This window comes from Selaginella moellendorffii, unplaced genomic scaffold (assembly GCF_000143415.4).
Source record: "Selaginella moellendorffii unplaced genomic scaffold, v1.0 SELMOscaffold_31, whole genome shotgun sequence".
NCBI classification, from domain to species: domain Eukaryota; kingdom Viridiplantae; phylum Streptophyta; class Lycopodiopsida; order Selaginellales; family Selaginellaceae; genus Selaginella; species Selaginella moellendorffii.
The window spans coordinates 952,323-964,349 of NW_003314292.1; the positions used below are offsets into that span (position 1 = coordinate 952,323).

At 41.5% G+C, this 12,027-nt stretch overlaps 1 protein-coding gene across 1 annotated transcript; it reads left to right on the forward strand.

Moving 5' to 3' along the window:
- Positions 1-2,209: 2,209 nt before the first annotated feature.
- LOC9649538 lies at positions 2,210-4,290 on the forward strand. Its single transcript, XM_024681452.1, has 9 exons — positions 2,210-2,307; positions 2,486-2,746; positions 2,856-3,249; positions 3,297-3,413; positions 3,462-3,578; positions 3,624-3,704; positions 3,760-3,825; positions 3,885-4,037; positions 4,111-4,290. Exons 1-9 carry the CDS (start codon positions 2,210-2,212, stop codon positions 4,207-4,209), a joined length of 1,386 nt encoding a protein of 461 aa, XP_024537220.1. The 3' UTR covers positions 4,210-4,290.
- The last annotated feature ends 7,737 nt before the right edge of the window (positions 4,291-12,027 follow it).

Consider the following 12,027-nt stretch of genomic DNA (forward strand, 5'->3'; position numbering starts at 1 on the left):
GCCCAATCCATCCTTCGATTATGAGCATGTTTTTTTTCAAACGAGAGTATAGCTTTCATATTTGCATGGAATGCCTTAATCAAACTATTTATCTCCTTGTTAGCATGAGGGAAATTTCAAGCAGCAACAACCCACATATCTATTAAATATAAATAGAAATATATTATAAAAATCAAAATATTGATTCACTAACCAACTTTGTCCTTCCATTCATCTTGAAAAAATACTTGATAAAAGCTACTTCATTTTGAAAATCCACCTCAAAATGTTCAATAAGTTATTTAATCTCAGTTCACATAATATTATCATCATCAAAAGCTACATAAATTAAATGATACATAATATCTCCAAGACGTTTCCATATTTCCATCCTAATATCATAAAATTTCACTTTATGAATAATATATCTGAGCCAATTCCTTGTTACATACCAAATATATAATAGAATTTGACAATCGAATGTAGCTCTATATAAAAGAAAAAAATAAATTCTATCATTTTAAATTAATTACCTTATAGCATTAATCTATACTTTAGAATTATTAATCATTATCACATATGGTTTCCATTCTGGCATGTGTTCTAAAATTAATTTTTTAAGAGCTATCGTCCAATTCTTCATATATTCTCCTTTTTCACTAGAAGTTAAAACTCAGGCCCCAATATGCAATTGGAATACTATTTCCATGATAGCCAAAAATATGGTGTATAATGGGAACTATAAATTATTAAATATTATTCACTTAAAAAGAAATGAAAATTTTACCTTGTAGCAATTAATTCCAAAAGTTGCATCAAGAATCAATAAATTATTATTTGCAAAGTCCACTATCTTTTGTAGTTCCCAAATTGTCTGAATCTCAAAAGTTAAACAATTTTTATCTCAACCACCTTCCTGATAGAAAAATACTTTCTTAGGATTTGTGTTTTTCCAAATATGTACACTCTATGCATCATTCTCATGTAGTTGATAAGTTGAAAGCAAATACTTCTTATGTAAATTATTAATATCTTGCATACGTGGAAAATCATCTCGACAAGCTGATTTGTTTCTTCCCACAATTTGTATATGCTCATTACAAATTTGATTTGATGTGAAATCATGCTAGATTATATGAATCATACAATATCGAATATCTACTAAAATGCTTTATTTCGTTAAAGTGGAACTTATTCAGTAAAGTGGGACATTAATTAGCATGTGTCCACATGCCATTTCCTAGTACTTAATTAATATTTATTAATATTTCTATCAGTTTTTTAATTTATTTTTTTATATTTCACAATATTATAACACAAAATCATATGAAAAGTTTTTAATTTATAAATTATAAAGTTAAAACTTCAATTTTTTATTGTTGTTATAAAAATGGCATGTGGCCACACACCATAAGGGGGATAATAAAAAGTCCCACTTTAACGAAATAAAGCATTACAAGCTTCTAAGAAAATAATGACTTTCCTTTAGTTGGATCAAGTTGACCATGACAAGAAATCCCATTCTTATCACAATGCTCTCTATGATAATATGTAATCTACACATAATCAAGCCATTTGTAAAACTATTTGACCAAAAAATTGTAAATACAACTCCGTGTAAGCTTGTGAGTTTGAACTTCCCAGGAAACCACCCAACTCAATACTATTCAAACCCAAGGATGTCAAGAATCCCCTAATTCTTGCCATATTCCTAACTCTCACCGGATTCCTAACCCCCAGACCATATTCTTAACTCTTGAGACAATTCCCCATTCTTGACTCTTGAGACACTTCCCTATTCCTGACTCTCTAATTTCCCATATGATTCCGGAGTCTTGAACAACATTCTTGATGATGACGTGGCACCTCCTCGACCTCAGCTATATTTAAATTCTTGCCATATTCCTAACTTTTACTGGATTCCTAACCCACAGACCATATTCTTGACTCTTGAGATAGTTCCCTATTCCTGACTATTGAGACACTTCCCTATTCCTGACTCTCTAATTTCCCGTACGAGTCTTAAACAACATTCTTGATGATAACATGGCACCTCCTCGACCTCAGCTATATTTAGGGCGTTCTCGATCCAAGAGTGGTGGAGCTTCATTAACCTATAGTATATATAGGTTAGCTTTGTTCTATTTCTCCACAATCTGAATCAACGCTAGTCTAAGGCCTTTTTTTCGTTTCCACTAGCTTTTCTCTTTGTATTTTGCATATGTCAACCATGGCTGGGACAAGGGAGCTCCAGTGCCAGATCCGCCAGGAAATGGCGAGCAGGATGGAGAAGGAGCTCGCATCACCTCCAGAGCGCTGGGGGGATTGGTGAGTTCTTCCTTGCTCGTTTTGATTTTTTTTTGCCTAGCTGAGGAACTTAGAAACAATGTAGGTACTATTTCGTGCATATCCCGCAAGGGAAACAGTTTCCCATCTACTCGAGACGAAGAGCCCGCCAAGGTGGAAGGCTGAAGGCTTTCTTTACAAGTTTTTTTGACAAGAACAGTGAAGTTATGATCGACATCAATGAGCTTGCTGCCGAGCACGGTAAAGTTTTGAGGATCTTTCCTTGTTTCTCTCTTCTTCCTAATTACACAAGTGTAGGCCATGCGCAGCTTGGAGTTTTTAAGCTATCCAGAGACCACAAACTGTTAGCATACACGATCGACTTGGGTGGCAACGAGATGTTCACATTGTTTATCAAAGACTTGGAAACTGATAGCCTCCTCCTGGAGCACAAAACCGATGGTGTAGTAAGTGTGCAGTGGTCTGATACTGGAGAATATCTTTACTACACTTGTAGTGATGTGGCACAGCGACCTCACAGGTTTCTAGTTGAAGTTTCTTCTAGAATCATTTTTTCTCGATCTCGACAGGGTTTTGTTGTGGAACTTGCGATCTAAAGATGATGACATTGCAATTTATCACGACGACAATCCAAAGAACTTTGTTGATGTTACAAGAACCAAAAACTGGCAGTACGTTTTGATTAATGTCAACTCAAAGACGTCCTCTGAGGTAATTGCGTTTCACAAATGTGTTGCTCGAGCCTCTACAGGACAGATTTTTCTGGTAGATCCGAAAACTTCAGCCACAACATTGTGGAAAGTTGCAGATAGAGTTGATGGCATCCAGTATTTCGTGGAACACCATGAAGAGCACCTGTATATTCTTACCAATTTTTTGGGCGACAAGAAGCTAGCGTCGCTAGGAAACAACTATCGGCTTGTCCGCTGCAAGACAGATAGCTTGACCTCGAAGGCGTGGGAGGTAAGTCAATTCTCGTTTTTTTCACAGCAAATACTGAAACACTTTAGGAGGTTGTCCCAGTCGAGAGCGAAAATTGGATAGAGGATATGGATATTTTTGCGAAGCATTTGATCTTATACAGACGACAAAATGGTCTTCCCATTGTGCATGTTTTCAACCTGGATGTAAGCATATGGTGAAAGTTTTGGTCTCACTAATCTCTTTCCTTTCAGAGCCTGAAAACTCCTCCTTGGACTGTAAACCTTCCCTCCGGGATAACAGTTCTTACTCCTGGAGCAAACTGTGACTTCAATTCGTCTACTCTACGGCTGTCGATATCTTCACTGGTGGTAAGCTCTCTTTCTTTCTTGCATTAGATGTTCGGCAATATAAAGATTGGGCATGTAACGAAATCTGGAGAAATAGCGGGGCCACGTACATTGGAGCACATGGTTGATGTTTGTCTTCACTCGGAGGTAAGAGGTTTTTATCTTTGTTCGTTTGAGGTTGCCATATATTTCTTGTCTCTAGGGAGACCGTCTTTTGTCTCAACGGCTTCTAAGATCACTAAAAAATCGCTTCGCTTCTACGAAAGAGGTGACTGTCTTCCAGCACTTGCTTTTAAATTGAATCTCGCTGTTTTATCTTTAGTACAGGTCGGCGTGTTTGAGATGGTCGACAACGGTTTACGAGCGGTAGAAAATCCCAGTTTGAAGTTTCTTTCTGATAGAACTGGGGAGGACACTAATGCATCAGCCACCGTTGGGGTGGCTTTGGAAGGATCTCGGCCGCTGCTGGTTGAAATCCAGGTAAGCGACTTCTAGGATTTACGTTGGATGATGATACTTTTAGCCAAATCTGAGCGTTGTCTGGCTGCTCTAGCTTTCCAGGTTCAACGAGAGACCGGTGGTAGATTCTTTGGAATTTCCCGAGTTTCGAGTGAGCTGGACTGCCAAGAACAGTTTCTCTGACTTGCCATGATCTGACTTTAAAACCGAGAAGCGTATCTGACAACGATCAAAAGCTAAAGTTTTCTCCGGCATGAACGCGCGTTTTGCAGGTCTTATGATCTCCTGCCACTTCACTGCCAAGTAAAAGAACGTTCACTGGAGTGGATCCATCTCGATTCAATCTGATTGTTGCCGTAAGTCACTCCATAAATATTCTCCACTTTTGTGAGGCTTGACGCTGTGATGCCAGGTCTTACTCAAACAAGCGCGCTTGAGACTTGCAAGACAGGTGCGTTCTATACTTTGTGATAGCAAAAGTTATGCTGAAATACTGCTCTAGGATATTTTTGTTAATGTCGTTGGAGGCTTTCGTTTGGAAGAGCCCGCCACAGATATTGCTGTTGCCGTCGCTATTGCCAGCAGGTACTTTCTCTCGACTAGCTGGGCATACCAACTCACGAGCTTCGTCTTGCTTGCAGCTATATAGAAAGGCCGGTTCCTCGGGACACAGTCTTCGTTGGTGAGCTAGGACTTGGGGGAGAGCTGCGCTTTGTAAGTTCTTACGTGGTTTCTCACTTTTCAATGCTGGAAGTTCCGTCCATGCAGGTAGCTCAACTCGAAAGGCGACTGTTTGAGGCATCCAAGCTGGGTTTCAAGAAATGCATCGTCCCACAGGGTGCTAAAGGAGTCAAGGTGGACGGAATGGAGCTTATTCTTTGCTCGACCCTCAAGGACGTTCTAGAGAAAGTCTTCAACTACAAGAGCCTGCCCCAGCAGCGAAAGAGTGGAGCCACGGTTCATTTGGATGCGTTTCCGGAAGAAGACGGGGTGTGTGGTGAGGTCCAAGTCGGGCAGGACGCTCTTGACGATGATCTTGCTAATGATAAGTAATAAGCTTTTGCATCGTAAAATTTTAATGTCACAGGTGTACATATAATCTAGGAGCTTATACGAATTGTAAATAACCATATCGTTCCAAGGATATAGATCTAGCAATACGATTGGTGGTCTTGATTGTTCTCTTAGCCTCAACAGGCATCACCCAGAAGAGGGTGGAGGGGCTGTGATTGTCGCCTACCTTGGACAGTGCTCGTGTGATCCCCTTCCTCGTCGTGCAGAGCTAGAACATTGCAACGCTGGAGTGGCTGCTTGGAACTAGTGGCACGTAGAGGATTGGGCCACAAGAAGAAGAGTGAATCTTTATAAAATGACTAACTGTCATTGAAAATGGAGTTTGATCCAAGGAGAGGCAGGTGAGGACAATCGACTTTCAATGAATATGCTTGTTATTAATAATGTAAAATACATTGGCTTTTATTATTTTTATATAAAAATAAGAAATTAAAATAGCATTATTTTAATTAAGATTATAGTTAAAATTATTCCTCCAAAATATTTTCTTAAAACCATTTTCATAAAATGTTACTATTAATTGTCTGGTATCTTTTATTTTTAAAATTGTAAATACTATATAGTTTGAGAAAAATACATTATTATTTTTCCATATAAGTGTAAACTCTTAAATTTGGATTTCCCGGGAAGTCACTAAAGCTTAGTATTATTCAAATCCAAAGATGTTTAACCCTAAATATCCCAAGACCCTTAATCAATTAAAAAAAAGGGTACATTTTTATTCCTAAGCCATTTCGTTCTATATTTAAACTATTACGGATTGTCTCTCGAATTGTTCCCTTTGGTTGCTTACAATTTATCATGTTTTCTTACAAGTTCACACCCTCGTCAACAGAAGCTTAAAGTCATAACTCTTCTGACAGCCCCATTCTCTTGTTATAATCTGGCGCAAAAAGACAAAGATCTAATTGCCCTAGATTATGCTATGCCACCTCTTGAGGTCCCTCACTACTTAACCGCATTGCCGCTCCACAAAGTAGGTTAAGTCCCTTACCCTAACATGCCTTAATATACCCTTGAGTGTCCTTTTGACAAACGTTGACCATGTGGTCAAAGCTAGCACCTAACAATTCTTCCCCCTAACAAAGTCCTTGTTCCAATGACAAGTTATACTGGTGATCACCCTTTCTAGGGAACCTGCTCAGGTCTATCTTCCACAGTCGTATACATCAAGGAGGCATTGGGCCGTCACTCTGAGATAGTACACCTTTCAATTGGCTAACATAAAATTCCAGATGAATTTTCACCCCAACTAGTAGCCACACCTGATAAGCCGCTTTACCAATACGCTCTAGTACTTTATATAGACCAGCATATCGATGGGAAAGTTTATCACTCTTCCTTGTCTGTAAAGGCACCAAGGTGTTTTGCCGCTCACTTGACGGAAAGATCACTTGCACGAAGACGAGATCCCCCACCTTATATTCCCAGAATTGGCGATGCTCATTAGCAAACTTCTCTGCTCTATCCTGAGTTGCCTGCAAATTCTATTTGCACACCACTAGAATCTCATCAAGTTCTGTAGCCAGATCAGTTGCTTCGGAATCAAGCTTATCTTGAATGTCCTTACTTAAATGCAATCTCAACTCCACCGCTATTCAAGGATGCCTTTCAAATATGGCAAAATAAGGATTTAGCTTGGTTCCACAGTATTGGCTATTGTTGTAAGCAAATTGCACTAATGGAAGATATAGATCCCACTATCCTTGCCTTTGACCAATGCTACAACGTAGCATATCCTTCACCACCTGATTCACACGCTTGGTTTGCCCATCTGTCTGAGAATGATCTCTACTCGAGAGTTTCAAAGTCACTTGCATATCCTTTGCAAAGCTCTTCCAAAATCCACTAGTGAACTTTGAATCTCAATCATTAATGATATTCTCTGGCAAACCAAAATCAAGAAAAACCTTCTCCAAGTAAACCATAGCCAAGTCTGAGGCAATAACAATCTTCTAAAGAGCCAACAACTGCACATACTTCGTCAACCAATCCACTATAACCCATACTTGCTCCTTTTGCCTCAATGTTCATGGTAAACAAGTAATGAAGTCCATAGAGATACTACACCAACAACTCTTAGGAATAGGTAAAGGTTGCAAAAGTCCCCTTAGCTTTTCCTATGGCACCTTAACCTGCTAACAGAGCTCGCATGATTTACAATACTTGAGGATATTACCTTTCATATTCCTCCAATAAAAATTGTGCTTAATCAACTCATACGTCTTTTTCCCCCTAAAATGACTGGCTTCTAGATGATCATGATAGTGGGATAAAACTTGAGTAATTAACACATCCACCTGTGGCAAATATACATAGTCATTGTAGTAGAGAATCCTATCCACCAATGAGAAAGGGGCTTCCATCTGGTCTTGCAAAGAGGCCACCTTAACATCTTGAGCTTAAGCATGCTCAACAAACTACCCAAACTCACTGACCACCTTACTCAAATGATGATAAAATTGTGTTTGTAACATTGTCACATGACGAACACGAGATAAAGCATCTGCCATCATATTTGATTTTCCCGGATGATACTCAATAGGAAACTCCCTAAACTCCATGAGTTTGACCATCCAACGAGCTTGCCTAGTGTTCAACTCCTTCTATGTGAAAAGATACACAAGTGGTTTGTAATCTGTCAACACCACAAACACTGCACCATAAAGATAATGCTGTCACGTCCGCAAAGCATGAACAATAGAGAGTAACTCTTACTTATATGTGGAATAGTGTTGCTCCATGAAATTCAAAGTTTGACTCTCATATGCAATAGGTTGTCCCTCTTGCATGAGAACTCCTCCCAGTGCATAACCACTTGCATCGCATATCACCTCATAAGGTTTTGATGGATCAACAATGTGAAGCACTGGAGTTTTGCTCGACAATCGTTTCAGTGCCACAAAACTCTCCTCTTGTGACTTCTTCCACTCGAATGACACATTCTTGCGTAATAACCATGTCAAAGGCATCGCAAACATAGCCACCTCTACAAACTTATGCTAGAAACGTTAGTAGTAACTAACCATACCAAGAAAACTATACAACTCGGCCACTGTAGTCGGTGTAGGCTAGTTTTCCACCACAGCCACCTTCCTTGGATCTGTCTTGACACCCTTAGATGTCACAATATGGCCTAAATATTCCACCTCTAACTTTGCAAACTCACATTTTCTCTTCTTGGCATAAAGTTTGCTATCTCAAAGTAATAAAAGAACTTTGCGCAAATGCACCTTATGCTCCCCATATTCTTGCTAAAAACAAGAATCTCATCCAAGAAAATCTCCACAAACTCATAAAGATAATGCCTAAATACCTCCGTCATCAACCGAGTAAATGTGGCTAGTGCATTCGTCAAACCAAATGGCATAACTGTAAACTCAAAATGTCCAAAGCTTGTGTTGAATGCCGTATTGGAGATAAATGCATCATCCATTGCAATCTGATGATATCCACTCCTTAGATCAATCTTGGTAAACACTCATGCTTCACCAAGCTTATCTAAAATATCATCCACATGTGCCATCGGCATCTTATCCTTCACTGTCTTCTTGTTCAAGGCACAGTAGTCAATACACATCCACATTAAACTGTCCTTCTTCTTCACAAGCAAGGCCGGAGCACTAAACAGAGACTTACTTGGCTAAATAAATCCAAACTCAAGTAACTCCTTGACTTGTTGTTGAACTTCTTGCTCCTCCGCATAACTTAACCAAAATGAATGCCGGTAAATTGGCTGCATCCCTGGCTCCAATATAATCCCATGCTCCACACCTCGTAATGGAGGCAACCCATGAGGAAGTTCAAATGGAAAAACATCAGAAAACTCGTCAAGTACATCCTGTACTACTGCTTCTCCCCTGCACGTGCCTTGGTCCCCCAAGTCATAAATAAACAACAAGTAACACAAAAGTGCTTTTCCATTACAACAAGCCCATTTCAAAGATGTATGTAAGTGACTAAATTTTCCATTCTACTTTAGTCACTTAACCACACCTCTGACCACTTGGAGGAGTCTCACTCACAACCTCCATAAGTCCAACTCAGGACATGGGACCTGCTTGTCCCGAGAATGGCATCTATGCCACTCATCCTTTGCACTTAGTCCAAGTGCTCCACATGTCCAGTCCCAAGATCGACACCCCAAGATACCACCGACATATCAGCCCATTACGCTAAGGCTATGCTCCTTTACCTTGGTCACACCGGTGGTCTAACACCAGTTGCGTCACCGTCCTGTCTCTCAAGGACTGGGGCATCCATCCATGACTGATTATCCCAAATCCACTCCTTAGTATCCTTAGGATGCCCGCAAGCATGGGGAATAGCCTTCCCCAATATCCCTTTCCGGTCCTCACCAAGACCCTTTCTATCCATGGCCGTGTTTGCTATCACTGCCACTTGTTCAAGGCCCACATGCCCGACCACTAAGTCCCCTAGTCTCCTGGGACTTCCTCTTCCCATGACCGCATCCCTGGTTTCTACACTCGAGGATTGCTCCTCTTCCTTTTCACAGGCTGGGACTTCGGGACAACATTTCGGAACACTGTGGCCTTATGCAGGCCCCATGGGTACTCTCCCCACCTTCTGCCTTTAGGTGCTCTAGCCATGGGTTTAGAGCAAGGTTCCGTTGAGCCACATTAGGTATCCAAGTAGGTAGTGCCACCCACACTTGGACTGGGAGCATCGGCCATTCAATCTCCTGGGGGAACTAGAGTCGGCTCTTGAACACTTCACCAAGCTACCCCACTTGTCAGTCCGTATTCACTCTAGTCTTGGACTTCTCAATGGATATCCCATCACCCAACACTTGGGCACAACCTTCCTGGGCCAAACTGGCCTTTCCTGGCCAAACGGGCTCCACTGGAGTCCTCCCCCTACTATACTTTTGGAGCTCACCAAACCCCCCAGGGTCTGGGAGACGAACGCTTTGGGCTTTCACCCTCTCAGACTCGGACTCGGACTCGAACTCAGACTCGGTCCTGGCCTCGGCCTTGGTCTCGGTCTTGGTCCCGGTCTCGGTCTCGACTTCAGACTCCATCTCAGGTCCTTCTCGGACTCCATCTCATATTCCATCTCGGGTCCATCTCGGACTCCATCTCGGGTCCATCTCGGACTCCATCTCGGGTCCATCTCGAACTCCATCTCGGTCCATCTCAGACTCCATCTCGAACTCCAACTCGGGTCCATCTCAGACTCCATCTCGGTCCATATCGAACTCCATCTTAGACTCCATCTCGGACTCCATCTTGGACTCCATCTCGGTCCATCTCGGATTCCATCTCAGACTCTAGCTCGGGTCCATCTCGGACTCCATATTGGTCCATATCGGACTCCATCTCGGACTCCATCTCGGGTCCATCTCGGACTCCATCTCGGGTCCATCTCGGACTCCATCTCGGTCCATATCGGTCTATATCGGACTCCATCTTGGACTCCATCTTGGGTCCATCTCGAGTCCACCTCGGACTCCACCTTAGACTCCATCTCGGACTCCATCTCGGACACTTCCATGTGTCATGTTTTGGTCCTCTTGTGTCCCCTTTTCTAGAGACTCACTCATGGCTTGCCTCGTGCTTGTTCCTCGAGCACTTCATTGGGAGTTCCACTCCCACTCTCAACCTTTTCAAGTCGGAGCTTTTAGTCCAAATGTGTTACACTCGTTTGGCTTTTGTTTCGGCCACTACAACGTGGCGCCCTTTCGGCTCCACTTTGGGGCCTAGGGATTTTGTGTCTCACAATGTAGTGGAGAGCATAACAATTGGAGGTTGAACTCCCTCTCCAAACCACACATTTTTAACACCACTGTACTCAAGCAAGACATGCTTAATACTCCACTTTATCTCTAGATCCACTTTCACCAACCATGGCATCCCAAGAATGAGATCCACATGATAGATATCCATGAGATAAAAAGTGTGGTTTTGCCAACCAACACTTCCAGCCCCTTAACACAAGCATCTAAATGTTAAGCAAAGGTAGCTGCACCTTCCACCGTGTATAGAAGAACTCCTCGTGTGACTAGGCCATGCTCCATAACAAACTTTGCCGAAACAAAGTTGTCATCACTCCCACTATCCAGTAAAATCCACACTAGATTGCCATAGAACACTCCCTCCATCATTAAAGTTGATTCATGAGTATCCTCAAGCTCCATCTTATTCCACATACAATTGAGCTGATGAGCAATGATCGAAAGTTTCTTCCTCCGACCAGAATGGTCGTTCTCGTCATCCTCATGTTGCAAAGTTTGCAACTTTTGAGTATCTGACTTACCGTGAGTAGAAGATTGGCCATTATTCATGCCTTGTTGCTTGTTCTTTAGCTGTGGATAGTCAGCCTTGTAATGTCCAAGTTCACTACAATGATGACAACCCTGTCTATAATTCTTCACAAAGAACTTTGCTTCTTGGACCTCTTTGCATCCGAAGTAGTCACCACTGACTTCAACTTATGAAAACCTATATTGTACAACCTTCCCATTTCTAGCTGGTCGTGTATGCCTGTTTACTGTTGACATTGGTGGCATAGCAATATCAATAGCAACATTTGAGGAAGTCTTCAGCTTGAAAATAGCTCTCTCTAAACTTTCAATCTCTTCTTTCAAAAGATTGCAGCTTCGCTCAACTGGCCACTCCTTTGGCACAGAATCTGGCTTCAAGATAAGAGCTGTGGATCTAGTTTGTATGAGTAACATCAATCCCACAACAGTAAATCCAACTTGATTGGCAACCCTTTACCCCTAGATCTCAACAGCCCCAGAAACATGGTACTATTGAAGAACTTGAACATGAGCGCACAAATGCAAGACACTGACCTTGATTCCCAATCATTTCAGAGAAACATGCATTACTCTTAGCACTGACTCTTTGAATTGCCCAGTTGATATGAGAAACTGGCTCACGAGCAATAATCTTCTCAACCTCTAGCACCAGAT